A 15799-nucleotide genomic window follows, 5' to 3' on the forward strand; every position below is an offset into this window, starting at 1 on the left:
TAAGTGGAGATATTTCTAGAGCACATTAGATTCATCTATGACATTATCTGTCTCAGGTGTCACTTTTGAAGATGAAACTAAAGAAACAGTCTGCCGCTACTGGGGATGGCGTGGCGCGAGCATTTCTGAGAGCACAAGCACTGCTCTTCGGGGGCTACCGGGATGCACTTGTCTGTGAGTTGGTAAGTATGGTCCCCTGTCCTCAAGCCACAGATCAGGGCATCAAGTTCTAGTTCATTATTGATTTTTTGTTTGATGTATTTTGTTTATTTGAATTATTATACAGAAATTTAAAATCTGTAAATGTTTTCAACATGTTTTGAATGGCAAATAGTTGCCCAGTACCACACATAAGAACAGTGACCTCACAACAGTTAGATACAGTGTACACTCCTCTGACACACCTGGAAGAGACATTTGTGAGTTACACAGTGCATTACATGACAGTTACTGCCGTCTGGAGAAGTTTTCCTATCTGACATCACTGTAAGTTTGTAAATGTCCAGCAGATCACAGATTGCCATGCCAAAAGCTTGACCATGTCCAACTTAAGCACATCCAGTTTGGACAAATGCATCAGATAATGACATCAACCGGTTGCAAAATGGCACCATCAAATGGCACCATCTGGGTCAGTTCACTCTGTGTTCTGATTAACTGTCTATATGTTAGGCCGTTCAGGAGCTCCCATACTTTTTAACACATTATGTTATTCCTTATATATTTTATTACTGGGAGAAAAGTTCCGATATCAGATCTGATGTGTTCAGGTTTCTCATTAAAGAGAGGAACTCTCTTAAACTGTGAGGTGAGAAATTCAGGAGCTCCATGTTGTTTTTTGACTATATCTTCAATCTTTGTTTTCTAGGACAACCAAATTACATTTTCCGAGGAATCCTTTCTGAACCACAAATCTAACACCATGATGCAATTTCTAGAAAACGCAGTCCACCTACAATTCTTCAAGCAGGTATGCTTATCCATTTTAAACATGCACATAAAGTGCATTCACTACTTGAAGTTCCACCTAGGTATCTCAATAGTTGAATAACAATTCTCAGAAGTCCTTCCAGGCTTCAATAATTTATTTTTAGCAATAGTTTAATGTCACTGATTCACTGCTAATAGATTACTGCTATTATTTATATTACATTATTTATTGCAATTATACAGTCTTCACCTCCCAAGAATACAAATGAGAAATAGATTTAGCACTTGAAATTTTAGGAAGGCCAATTTCAGAGTAGAATTTACACAAGAGACCAGAGTTATATTACTTACAATTTTTGAAAAAGGCAGCTACCAATATCAGGGCATCATTTAATCTGCAAATTCTCCTAGCTCAATACTGACCAGAGCCAAACTTGATTAGTTCTTGAAATATGATGAGATCAGGTTGTAACCTGCTCCTTCTCAAAATATGATTAATATTGATGTTTAATTTGACCCCCCCTTGTGTGTGTAAGTGAACTCTATTAGGTTTTTGTTTAGTGTTTTAAGTATGAACAAACAAAACATGTTTAATAAAAATGACAAAAAAGAGGGAGGAGATTCAGAACTATTAGAGAAATGTGACGTTGTTCTTAATTTGTATTTTCTCTTTTCCAAAAAATAGAATTAAGCAGACAATGTTGCTTTTTCTCATATCTTGCCTAGTTCATCGATAACCGTCTTGAAAAGTTAAACAGTGGGAAGCAATTTGCAGATGTTTTTGAGGAAGAAATTAGCCACTGTGGGGTGTCTGCAGGTATGAAACTAATAATTAAAATAGTTCAAATAGGTAGCTGTGTCAGCATGAGTAGGTTGTAAAGGAACAAGTAAAGGTTTATTCTATGCTGAAAAGAGAAGAAAAAAACAATGCTGTTTTTCTTTTCTTCTCTTTTCAGCATGGAACAAACCTTTACCTGTTCCTTAATAATTAAAATATATCCTTTCATCATGGCCAAATCTTATTACCAACTCCTTAAATATCTTGCAAATATCTTATTTTATATTTGTTTCTTATTTTATCACATTAATGAGTTATTTTATTGTTTTATGTATTCTTTACTTAATGATATGAATATGTATTCTTTGCTTAATGATATTTAATTATTTTCAAATTCCCGTATCAGCCTGTTTTGCTCATATTTAACCAAGTTATAAATAATTTGTGAAACAGCAGAGTATAATTTAAATCCTTCAGAAAGCTCATAGAGTTCCGACAATTGTTGAATTGTAAATACTTTTAGTTTACTGCCAGACTGGAATGTTTATTTTGATGACAGCAGTGCATAACTTTATAATTATAGAACAACTTTGGCATCCTATCATTCTGAAGGAAAAAACAACAGAAGTTTTACGACAGAATTTATGACACAAAGCATTTCCCTTTACTTATACTGTTGTTTTTGGTTTGAAGGGATTCTGACTGCTATACCACTACAGATATTCATGTTATTATAGACCTTGTTAATTAGACAAAGCAATAGAGAGCAGAAGTGACACTAACAGAAGAAACTGGATTGTGCTCATATAAAATCTGTTGTATTTACTTAAAATTGTAATAACATTGATCTTTTTGCTTCTAGGAGGATCAAAATCATATCAGCAACTTGTGGGCAACTTAAAGGTATAATTTAAATATGCTGTATATATTTTATTGGATAAATAGTTCAGAAGTCAAAGTGGATTGCGTTCTTCAGTTTTGATCCATAGTTTTATCTCTAGATCACTTTTGACTAGACAGATGGTTGAGATGTCATTTGGTTTGAAATTTCTTATCAATTTAGATATCTTAGGACATATTTTAACATTCCAAATTGATAGTAATCAATTAATTTAACCATGCCTTTTAATAATTTTAATCGTTTGAGCTCTGAAAATCACTGAAATTGTAAAGTAGGGAAAAGTTAAAAATAAAATAAAGAATGACATAACTGGTGATATTCCTGTGATGTCCTGATTTCTGATGTTTGATGTTTTTGCAAGCTGAGAAGATGGCAAATCATTCTCGTACATATTATACTCTATCATACTTCTGCATATAGTACTGGCAAAGGAAATACTGAATGATCTAAAAAGTTTGGGTCTTAAAAGGAACTGTCCATGATCAGAATACTCAATGATGCTGAATTACCTGCCACTAAGCTTGTGATTTTATCATTATGTATTTAATAGGCATGTACTGTATATTGTGAGACAAAATACAGCATGATAATTAACACAGAAAATACATATTCAGGGTCCCTCTGTAGCTAAGCTTATAAAGGCACTTGATCAGAGCACTGTATGATAACAGTACATATAACATACAGTATACACCAGCAGTTTCAGTCTGGACTATTTGATTAGCAGACTTTGACCTCAATTCTACAAATGGTAGTACACAACTGGCTGAACACTATGGAGTGATCAAAACATTCATGGTTTGTCATGTAATAATGACTCATAGGACCTACAAGTGTTTGAAATATTCCAATGCAGTTATCAAGAGATACCCACTGATGCTAAGCAGGTGTGAGCCTGATGGGAGACCTCCTGGGAAAAACTAAGGTTGCTGCTGGAAGAGGTGTTAGTGGGGCCAGCAGGGGGCCCTCACTAATGCCCCAGTATAGTGACGGGGACTCTATACTGTAAAAACAGGCGCCGTCCTTCGGATGAGATGTAAAACCGAGGTCTTGACTCTCTGTGGTCATTAAAAATCCCAGGGCGTTTCTCGAAAAGAGTAGGGGTGTAACCCCGGCGTCCTGGCCAAATTTCCCATTGCCCTTTACCAATCATGGCCTCCTAATAATCCCCCTCTATGAATTGGCTACATCACTCTGCTCTCCTCCCCACTGATAGCTGATGTGTGGTGAGCGTTCTGGCGCACTATGGCTGCCGTCGCATCATCCAGGTGGATGCTGCACATTGGTGGTGGTGGAGGGGAGTCCCCATTACTTGTAAAGAGCTTTGAGTGGAATGTCCAGAAAAGCACTATATAAGTGTAAGCAATTATTATTATTATTATTATTATTATTATTATTATTATTATTATTATTACACCATTCCTCTAACCCTCCAATGGAACTTGCAACATATCCATTAACAGCTGGTCATGTTGTAGGGCTGTGTTTCTAGGTCCCGTGTTCCCGTGTGTGGTGCAGGGGTTGTAGTGGTCAGCTAATGTATAAGGTGATTTGCAATTTCAAAATGGATGAGTATGAAATACAGAAATGGCCAAATCATTTTTAAACAAAAATAATATAAAGAATGGGCAGATACTCCAGCTGTTATAGAGAAAAGAAAGAAAACCATGCCAGCGATTAGATTTTGGTGGGTTGAAACTGAAAGAGACAATGACAAGGAATGAAGGATAGGGGATAAAATAAACAAGGAAAGCAGAGTGATAATTACATTGCAAGAAAGAAGGTAGGATGCAGAGTAGGTGTTACAGAAATCTAAGGACTCCCGGACAGCTGGAGGCCGGCCTTTTGGCTTAGAGAGTTAATCCTCTGCTTCAGTGGGCTGTTTATGTTGGGGCTGGTTGAAGAGATAGTTTGAATCTGTGGTCTGACTTTACATTTTACTTAAGTGAACTTATCAAAAGTTCATGTTAAACTGCTGTGGGTATATACTTGAAGAGGTACCTATCAGCCAGTCAGATAACTGAACAATGTTTTTTAAAACTCATGGTTAGCAAAAAAATGGTTTGAGCAGTTTCAGTTTGCTCCTTTATATCACATATTTAAGTAAAGACCTTTGTTCCATACAGAAAATCTTCAGAAAGGGACACATACCCAGCATTGTTGACTAGAAACAGATTCTCACATGCTGCAAGCAAGGTTTTGGGAAGGAGCAAATACAGAACTGTGAAAGATATGACATGACTTTAGATGGTTTCAAACTTTGGGTTCAACCAAACTTTGGTTGACTTTGGTTTCAAACTTCTTAATTTTTACCTTTTGGATTCAGGGCTTTATCCATTAAAGTTAACTAAAAGAATATATAATCTTGTATAACAAGAGGTTTATGAAAGAGGTTTGACAACATCTGCAGCTTTTACATTTTGTATGTTTCTCATTTTCCAATAGAAAGGAGGTGGTGCATTGATCCTTACAGTGAAGTCCAGGGCTAATCCTGCCATGCTGAACATGTATAAATGTGTAAGTACTGAATGTGCAAGAGTATAGATGGTTGTATTGTAAGTTAGCAGCACATGCCAATCAATAATGCAAGGCATTCAAGGACTAATGCTATATATCAACAATGTACTGTGCCATGAGTTTTTTTTTAAAACTCAAACACACCCATGCTTGACCTGGACACAACCAGCTTTACCTTAATAATGTACAGTATATGGAGTATAAGTATAAACTAGTTGAGAACTGAAGTACAGGTTGAACTTTTTAGAGACGGGAGGAACAAATGCTTATCTGCTCACACTTTAAGGCCCCGCAAAGGGGGAGGATACTCACACACTTAAGTTACTTGGGAAACAAGCAGTTCGGTCTCTGCTGGTTCCCATCTCCTCTCTGGAACAGATAGGGGACTCCAGTTCTAAAGTGACCAACTCAATCTCCAGGGTGTCTCCCTTCCTAATATCCAGTTGAGAAAAATAGTATGGACCGAATCAAACTTTTGAATTTTGAGGTGATCTAAATACTTGAACTCCGTATACTCACATACTTTGAAACATTTAAAACTACTAAATGTGTTAATGACATTGATATTGATATTCACAGTAGTTCCTGTACTGTAAATCCTGCAGTTCACTAGGTTTTCTAGGCAATTTATAATCTTTGTAAGTGAATAAGGAAAGATCTGGAAATATTCTGACAGTATAGACAAATGGTGTGAACAAATGATTTGATTTAAGTCATTAAGGTCTTCAAGGTGGAATGAGATCCCAAAGCCACCATCCCAGACCAGGAGTAAATACCAGTACTAGATGTTTTGCCTCTGTATGAAAAATGCTGTTTTTTTAAAAAGGGAGAAGATTATTTTATACTGTTTTGAATTTTATTGTGTTTAAGAAAAAAAATAATTTATACCGCAGAACTGTTATAAGCTGCCTGAGAATATTCAAAACCTACTTGTGCAACCTGAGGAACAGTAATAGATTACAGTGCTTGTTATTGTCTATAGAAAATAAATTTGTTTATAGAGATAAAAAAGCAGAAACAAAGGTGATGACTCCTAGTCCTGCAAAATTTATTTCACACATATTTTCCAGGCCAAGGGCCATGCCAAATCAGGATTGAAGGAGATGAAAAACCGTCTAACAAACAAGGTAAGAATATATCAATTGATTAATGTGTCTTTACAAGCCTTTATAACTTCTAGAGCTCTGGGATGAAATAATAAAGGTTTGAACAAACAATTCATTAGTGCAGTGGCAGGACACTCATTTGTAATTTTGTGCATATATTTTGATCTGCGCAATACAAACCGGTTATTGTTACTGATTTGTTTTTTTATCCTGCTTCTCAGGACTCTGGAGATGAGCGGTGGTTACAGCGTGGGGGTTCCTTGCGTGCCGATAAGGGAGGAGGACCCCAGTTCCAAAGAAGGATACAGTCTGACTGCCTGCAGAGCCGCCTACCTATCACACAGCACTTTGGCAAGGTTAGCTGTTACACAAAGTAAAACTGTCAGCCTCAGTTTATCTGACACATTTCTATTGTAGTTATATACTGTGTTTCTTTTCTAATATTCTGATTTATTTTTTAGTCTCGACCAAGACGTCCACCCCGAAGATTTACAAGTCCACTAGAGGAAAAGGCAGAAGACAGGAATAGTGCTTGGGCCCTGGGCTGGGATGAGGATTCTGGGTATGACCCAAAATCTTGAACTTCTAAATTCAACCAAACGTGTTTCTAGTATTATTACTAAAAACACTAAAAAGTGTGTTCAAAGAATGCAAAAATCTTATAAATAACTGCAATCTATTCCCCACAGCATGTTAATTTATCATTCCTGAGTTTTCTATCTGTGCATTTTGTTTGTGCAACTCACTGAGCAAACGCCTACAGATGTGCTTTGGGACCTCTGCTGGTTGAAATCTGTAAGTGCTTTCACTAAGAATCTCATTAAAGAAATGTTTTACAGGTATAATACAGTATGTGCATTTTAGACTGTCACTCTTAAATTAGATTTCACATTTCAGTTCAGTCATTTAATCTGGAGTCTTTCTGTGCAGAAGTTAATGTTCACACTAATCATGCACATCATGCACTTTAAGATCATAAATAGTGCCTTACTGTGACAATTTAAGTTCATGCAAATCTGTTTTGAGCATTCCAATTACAACACATTGTAATGAATGGAGTTTAACTCTCCCATTTTGAGATTTTATCTAAAGAACTAACCATATTGCTATATAATCCCAGGAACACTTTGGGTTTAATGTTTTCCCTTAAATAGAAATAATTGAACACATTTAACATATAACAATTTGTGTTATTGCACATTATCTTGAAATTACCAGATGTTAAATAACAACTTTAGCAGTGCCCTCCAAATCTTTTGGGAAATCTTTTGGGACAGTATAGTCAATTTCATTTAAATCTGGAGGTTGATTTAGCCAGTCCTAAATTTGCCACTGTTTTCACCCTGATGAATGTCTTGTTTCTATTGCCTGCATGGTGCATGGTGAAACATTGACTTATTAGAATGGAAGTATTTTCTTCTACGTTAGCAGACAAAATGTTCAAGTAAACTAAAGAATTCGTTCAACTTCTGCCAGACCATGTTTCACAGATGTGGTTGTATTCCTTGGAAATCTGCATTTTTTTTCTCCACACTTTCATCTCTTCCATCACTTTGCTAAAGGATTATTTTGGTTTCATCTGCATAGGATTTTTTTGCAAAACTCTCTAGGTTCATCGTTGTACTCCAAACAGTATTATGATGGAGGTAATGTAATTAAAGCTTCTTTTCTGACTTTCAGGTCAGCTGATGGGGAAGGAATGGGAGCTGGCAACGAACAAACTAATCTGGAAGATCCGGATGAGCAATTCTTCACTGTCTCAGAAGAAATGGATCTTCTAGGAGAAATTTTTGACACACTGAGTTCACAGTCATCCCATGAACGAGGATTACTTTACGGAACTCGCAGCCTAGATGTCTTCAGTGCCGATAATGGGGACTACATCACAAAGGTATGGAAGTTTAACTATGACAATACACAGGTTTCTCACTGCTCTGAAATTAAATATATATATACACAACTTTGCTCAATTTTTCATGAACAAATTTTTACATGTGAAAAAAAGATTCTAGGTAAAAACTATTCATAGAATAGAATCCTTTCTATTATAACACAGTCAGCTTCTTAAACTCATGGCCACACTGCCATACTGCTCCCCAAGTATATCTTCACACTGTGAAATCATACCTACATACTGTATGTAATGCACAGCAAAATCCCTAAAGTAACACTGTTAATTTCTCAGATATTCCCATCAGGCTATAAAGCCCAGGTACACTATATACGATACAGTGGCTCATTCAGTATGTGATCATCTGTCTGGTGTCCTTGACAGATATCATCTGTTTGTCATAGGCTATTTAAATGGTGACGGTGATGAAGAATTTTAAAACTGAAATGGCTGTTTTTATTATGTAACAATGCAGCTACTTTAGAAATGTAGTGTTAGGGATTCGGTAAGAGAAACCAAAACCAGTTAATGAACCCACTTGCAGGAGCTGATAAAGCCTAGCTGTGATCCAAAGAAAACAGTAGTTGAAGAAATTAGCCGAGAGTCCAGGGGAAGCCAGAGATCCAAACAGGGAAAGAGTTACCTAAGCCAGACCGTGATCCGAAACCGTAGACGATAGAGAAATCCGAGAGTCCAGGGGAGGCCAGAGATCCAAAACAAGGAGTGAGTACCGAAGCCAAGCCGTGATCCGAAAAACCGTAGTCAAAGGGGGAAAAACCGTAATCAGAAAACCAAGAAAGACACAAAGCGGAAGAAGGTGTAGTGCAACTAGGAAGCTCGAAAGGAAAACCAATACTGAGCGAGGAGGTAGGAAAAGACTGGTATTTAAGTACAAGATGAGACGGGGGTGTGGTGGTGAATAAGTTAACTGATAGGTAGACTGATGAAGTAAGGCTGCGCCTTCTTCTGCCTCTTCCGTTGCCAGGAGGCAGGGATTGTAACATGTAGTTCTTTCAGTAAACCTCTTATAAAATTCTGTATAAGGTCAATAAATCTTGTTTGATTTTGTTTTTTATCACATCAATAATATGAAATTCTCTCCACACTGAAACAAATATAGAACTAGCTTATTCATTTCAGAGAGAGTAGCTGTAGGCACCTTTTAGAGTAAAACTGGTCCAGACCCATACTAATGCAATGGCACGGGATCTGCCTGGCTCCATTAACTGGATTTTAACAAAAACAAATGAAAGATAACCCCAAGAACAAAAGCCTAAATGAAATCTCTACTTTGAGCTTTGGCTATACATATTTACCCAGCACATATGTGTTTTGCTTATCTTGTGTGAATAACTCTGGTTTTACTGACATTCATTTACCTCTCCCTCTCTTTAGGGAATCATATTAACAAAACATGTGAACATTCACATTCCATTCAATTAACAATAATTTAGTTAACTCTTTGCATGAAGAAAACATTACAAGAGAAAATTCTGCATTGGCATCTTTTAGTTGTGCCCCATTGCTACTGAACCCTCTAGTCCAGATCCACGGTATACTGGGCCACATGTTCTATGACCCATCTCAACCCAATGGAGTTAAAGCCAGGCAAGGTACAGTATGGGTAGGAGAGAGGGCCAAACACTTGCAGTCAGATTGAATAGTTTATAGAGCTGTCCATTCCTCCCACTTAGATCAAGTGTCCCTTTTATAAGTGTTCTCTCTCTTCCAAACTTGTTATTAATTATCCTGCTCTTCGTCTTTGAAATTCCCATCAGCAGCACCTACAGCAATAGCCTTTCACAATCCTCGGTCCTTAAGACATTGAGCCGGACAATAATTACTTCTTTTGTCTTCCCCTCCATCCAGAGGCCTTCGATTGATACTGGGCAAGGACACTCTAATACAATATAAAATTACCAACACTTACTGTATACTGTAAAATGTTTTTTAAAAACTGCAGCATTCCATAAAATATATATATAATTGCACCACAATTCTAATCCAGAAACTTTATCAGTTACATGGGGTGACATGACACTTTTCTACACTAGATATAATCTAGTTATTCCAGAAGAGGTGGCCTGGCATTCTTCACTGTGATGCTATGTGGCTTTAACGCTATACATAGTTGCATGTAGACAGCTGTGAAGGGGCTGAAATGTATCATGAACCATAAGGAAAACTGTAATGTAAAATGAAAATATATATTGAAGAATTTACATGTTTCTGGGTACAGTGCAAAAATTATCATTATAAGTGAGTAAGAAATAATAAATGGATAGCAACTTTACATTGAACAAAAATTAGATCATACACCAATGTTAATGTAATGATGGTAATAGCAGTGATGGTGATGATGAACAACCATGATGATGGCCATCCATACCAAATATTGTGCACAATCCAACCAATGTTGTGTTAATGAATCTCAAAGGGAGTAAGTACTGGATAATAATTACTTACTTCTCTATTATAAATAATTATTTCCACTGCTTGGATTAAGTCACCGCAACAGCTAATTATTATTATTGTTATGTATAGTCTGCGTAGTCTGCAAAGGAACAAGTAATAGGTTTATTCCATGCTGAAAGGAGAAAACACAACATTTCGGTTGTGAAGCCTTCTTCAGGTGTAAGAAAGACAGGGCAGACAGCAAAGATTAAATAGCACAGAAGAACAAAAGCTGGGAGAGGGGAGGAGGCAGGAGGGGCAGAAAGGCAGAGAGGCCACTCAGGAAGTGCAAAGTGGGGAAGGGTGAAGAAAGATGTCAAATCCTGCATGAGAATAGAAAAGATTACATGAAAATAAGTCGGTCATTGAGAGAAAGGGGATGGTGTGAACCTAGTTTCAGTTTTGTTTCTGTTGTTTTTCTGCTATGGGAGTTGAGAAACCCTTCTTTGAGAACAGAGACAGGGAGATCAGTGTGATCATGGCTGTCTGAGGTGAAATGAGAAACCATGGGCTAGAAGAAATCTTTCATCTTCACAGTCCTTACATGTTCTCTGAAGCAGTCTTCTAGTCTCCTTCCGATTTCCCCAACATAGATAGCTGAGCATTTTATGCAGGAGATACAGTAAATGTGGTTGCTGGAGGAATAAGATGTCGTCTGGGTGATCCGGAATTGACCTGAGGGGCCCTGAATGAGCGTATTGTTAGTTATGTATTTGCAAGTGATGCAGTGAGTTCTGTTGCAGGGGAAGGTGCCTGGTGGGGATGATTGCCGAGTGCGGTCAAGGGAGCTGTGAACCAGAAGTTTATGTAGATTGGGTGGTCGGCGGTATGAGATGATTGGGTGGTTAGAAAAAAAGGTTACCGATAGAGGGATCGCCCTGTAAAATGGAGTAGTTGTTAATAATGGTCCTGGTTGATAGAAAGTGTGTTAGAGTGGTAGGGAAGCACCAAAGGAATGCGGTTGTGAGACTGGGAGTTCCTGGTCGAGTTGATGATCCGAGGACTATTTTTGGCCCAGGTGAGGGCCCTATCGATAACATGGGTGGGGTATCCTCTGTTGATCAGAAAAGGATACATTTTGAGGGCTTGGTTCTGGAAATCCATGTCGTCACTGCAGAGTCGACGTAGCCTGATGAACTGTGGAAAAGGGAGAGAGTTTTTGGTGTGAGTGGGAAGAAAAGAGCTGTAAAGGAGATAGCTGTGTGAATCTATGGGTTCGTAATAGACCGAGGATGAGAGTTGTGGATGGTTAAAAGATAAATTTATGTCTAGAACAAAGGGTGGTGGAAGATATGTTATCTGTATATTTGAAGGATGGGTGAGAGTTAGAGAATTGATGCAGGAAGTGCTCTAGCTGGTCATTAGAGCATGTAGCAGCACTGACGCAGTCATCGATATATCGCTTGTAGAGGTCAGGGACTTAGCCAGTTTAGGAAGCAAAGAAGCATTCTTCTACCCAGCCGACAAAAATACTGGCATTGCGAAGTCCCATCCTGATGCTCATGGCAACTCTACTAACCTGCTGATAAAAAAGGTTATTAAATGAGAAGGCATTGAGTGTGAGAACCAATTCCGCAAGATGCACTAGAGTGTGGGTGGGTGGATCAAGGACTTTATCTAGCATGTGCTTGGGGATTGTACGACCATCTTTATAGACAACATTGATATGAGTTCCCATCATTACTTAGCATTTTATTTTCTAAAAACGCATAATTTTATTTGTTTCATGTATGTACTTAATGTACGTTTCAAGACTAAATGCCACATAATTGTGCTTAGCACGCTACATTAGAAGCACTAGCATGTGTAGTGTTTTTGAGTGCATTCCTTTGTTACTTATCATAACTTTCTTTACTTTGTTCCTCAGCTGAAATCAGTCAACCCTAGCAATGAAAGCTTGGTATACTCTCCGTCACAGGCTGGGAGTCAGTTGAGCTGGGAACTTGATGAAGCCGATGAGATTTCTTTGGAAAACAGAGAGATGAGTACAGAGGAAAGTCCTGTAGTGGAAGAGACAACTGATAAAGCTTCAAAATCTGACAAGGATCTCCCCACTCCTACTTCTTTAAATGTACCCTGCACTTCAGGGTCACCTCAGATGTCTGAAGGAAAACTTGCAAATCGTAACAGTGGCATGTGGGACAGAGGCCTAATGGATGAAGAGAAATGCTTAAAAGATGAAGATAATCTCTCCTCTCCCGTGGCAGATAAATCACCTTCCTCTGGAATTCCCTGGGAGCTGTGTAATGAAATTAAAGACAAATCTGAAATTGACAAAGACTTTGAAAAAATAAGAAAAGAGGAGTCTACATCTGGGAATCTCCAGGAATCAGAATATACCTCAAAGCAAAGTGGCTTACAGGTTTCTAGAGGTTGCTCAGAAACCGATACCCAGCAGAATGATGGGGAATTAAATACTCCTCCTGAAGCCACGAAAGTGAGCAATTTAGATGTGTCCACAAGCACAAAAGTGTCTGAAAAGGAAATGGCATCACAGTCAGTTCCTGAGGTCTTTGAGAAAAAGAAGGACAAATGTCTGAGAGATCGTGGCCCAGACATCACTGTGACAAATTCAACATCTAGAGCAGATTCAGATGAAGAAAACAGAAGAGAAAACAAACCTTCACTGCCCAGGGTACAGTCAGCTGTAGCACTTTTTCAGTCCAAAGTTACAAAACCTGTAACTGAAGGGAAAGCTCAGCTACCTATCATCTCAACCAAACCTATCCCTGGTCTGAAAACAGCTAGTTATTTTTGTCGTAGCCCGGAAACTATCCCAAGTAAAATATATGCAGCACCAGTGACAGATGTCTCACAGAATGGAATATTAGTAACTTCAATCAAAACAATCAACCAAGACACAAAACAAGACGCAGGAGAGCGAGATGGTGTTGAGACACCATCACCTGCAAATGAAGAAGACTTACCACCTGTTAAAAAAGTGTCCGAGCTAAAGAAAAGGTTTGAAGCATAAACAGTTTTTCAGTTCATGAAGAAATTAAATAACATTCTTGCCATCCACAAAAAAGTGACTTATAATTGGCATAAATAAACAAATTTTCTTTCATTTGAATATAACATACTGTTATCTTTCTTTACAGTGATTATGTTCTACAGTGTCCTGTACATTCCAAGCACGTGGAGTGTAAAATTGCAACGTTCATGGACTAGGATGACTGCTTTTACTTCACATAACGGTGCTGGATGACTATAGTTCTTTAGCACATACAAGAAAATAAATGTCAATGCCTTCTCTTCCAACAACCTCTGAGCATTTTGTTTGACAAAATGAGCCTAATAATGCAACAACAAATATTATGGAATAGCCAAGCTCAAAAGAAGGTACTGTAACAAGATAAATGGTAATCCTGTAAGCAGAACAATTTCTTCTAATATATTACAAAAGAACCATATTTTGCATATTTTGATTATCTGATGAACCTTCAGATGTGCATTTTGGCAGAATTCACTGCTGGTAGCCATATATCATTCAACTAGAGCCCGGTGTCATTGTATGGCAAGTTAGCTATTGGTTCATTTTTTATACCACTTTTAAGTGAAAACAACACACCAATTATCTGTTATGTTTAATATACTTTCACCAATCCTTGAGGGTTTTTTATGTGTTACTTAGCATTATTTTGTTCTTGTTCTTGATTCCAGGACAATGGAAAGACAAACAAGTTTGCTATCCATACTCTTTATGCCTAACAAAGCATTGGATTTGTAGTTTTCCAGGCATCATGCAATGTGCTAAGTTAATGCTGTAGACTTCAAAGTCTAATTAAGCTTAGGTGGTCTTCATCATTTACAGTATATGTTCTAAGTTGTTTCTCAATTGTCAATTCTGTTAGTCAGATAATGTGTTATATATTTTTGCTGCGCAATGCACATATTCTTTCTTCTTCCTCTTGTCATTATGATCTATTAATGTTGCACAATCTCCCGTAAATAAGAGGCACTTCTAAATTCATGAAAGTTTGTGATCTACTGTAAAAGCTTGTGGAATGTTTTTGTGCAATGAAGTCACGTTTAATATTGTAAAGTAGCTATCTTACACTGAAAGACAATATATTACCTTTGTAAAGAGAAGCTGCACAGTAAGAACTGCATTTCTGCAAATCCTATAAACATCTGAAAGCATATTTAAATGAAAACATTCATATTATCACTTCTCACAAATACAGTCTGTAATCATTGAAGCCACTACTTTGTACCAAAATAAAATTCGGCGTGTGAGAAAAATGGCATTAGTGATTTAGAAAACCTTCCTAACCCAGCTGTGAACATTTAGAGTTTTGCACCTAATCCCATGTCTTCTTGAGAGTGTTTCATTTACATAAGAACATGGCAACCTAGGGGCAGCACAGTGGCACAGTGGTTAGCATTGCTGGCTCACAATACTGGGGACATTCCATACCTGGGTTACCATCTATGTCTGGTTTGTATGTTCTCTCTGTGTTTGCATGGGTTTCCTCTGGGTGCTCCAGTTTCCTCCCACAGTCCAAAGATATACTGGTAGGTTAATTGGCATCTGGGAAAATTGGCCCTAGGTGAGAATATTTACATATCTGTGTTTGTATCTGTGTCTGACCCACAATGGACTTGCATCCCTGGTTGCAGTTCCCTCGTGACCATGAGTTGGAAGAACTGGTTAGAAAATAGATGGAAGGATAGCAACATGTTAATAGTAAATTCTCTTCCTGTCCATAAAAGAGTGGAGTAAAATCACTTCTGAAAGTTTACCTTGTCAACAATGGCTGAAGTCCATTTAGCTAACAAAGTAATGTTAAAAATGAAATACTGGTAAAACTGAAATGTTTATGTTCCGTTAAAACATTCTTTAATGCTCCCTGTGCTTTTGGTATTCTAAACAATTCACTTCCAAGTATTAAAGTGAATAGGATGCTTTGTAGACTGCTGTAAGTCTATTTCGTATAGAAGTAAAACGTTTCACTGTGTAATTCTTTTGGGAAGTGAGAGTTTGGAGTATTACTTTATATGCTTGTGTCGTAGTACCTTATTTGTAAGTCACTGCATTACTCCTATTCTATTAACAACTGCTGAAAGCTAAAAATGCTGCAGAAAGTTTGTACATACTAGGTAACATATTGTATGTTAAGGATCATTGTCTGTCATTGGCTTTATTATTTAGCTTTCACATGTGGCCAGGCTGAAACTATTTAATTTGGTAACCATTTGATTTGCTTGAGAATTAAAAT

The 15799-nt window shown here is 37.5% G+C and overlaps 1 protein-coding gene across 3 annotated transcripts in view; it reads left to right on the forward strand.

Moving 5' to 3' along the window:
- The window catches only part of dennd1c (DENN domain containing 1C), a 40851-nt gene extending 25359 nt beyond the window's left edge, over positions 1-15492 (forward strand). For 2 of the 3 annotated variants that reach the window (XM_015349021.2, XM_015349022.2), the window contains 11 exons: positions 57-182; positions 869-970; positions 1657-1747; positions 2571-2611; positions 5055-5126; positions 6197-6253; positions 6454-6588; positions 6694-6794; positions 7913-8123; positions 12445-13538; positions 13679-15492. In XM_015349021.2, coding sequence (XP_015204507.2) covers positions 57-182; positions 869-970; positions 1657-1747; positions 2571-2611; positions 5055-5126; positions 6197-6253; positions 6454-6588; positions 6694-6794; positions 7913-8123; positions 12445-13538; positions 13679-13748 — 2100 coding nt within the window. In that variant the 3' untranslated portion in view covers positions 13749-15492. The remainder of the gene's footprint in view (positions 1-56; positions 183-868; positions 971-1656; positions 1748-2570; positions 2612-5054; positions 5127-6196; positions 6254-6453; positions 6589-6693; positions 6795-7912; positions 8124-12444; positions 13539-13678) is intronic. The other variant, XM_015349023.2, reaches the window with a different exon arrangement.
- Positions 15493-15799: the final 307 nt, after the last annotated feature.

Source organism: Lepisosteus oculatus, chromosome 11 (genome assembly GCF_040954835.1).
Source record: "Lepisosteus oculatus isolate fLepOcu1 chromosome 11, fLepOcu1.hap2, whole genome shotgun sequence".
NCBI classification, from domain to species: Eukaryota; Metazoa; Chordata; class Actinopteri; order Semionotiformes; family Lepisosteidae; genus Lepisosteus; species Lepisosteus oculatus.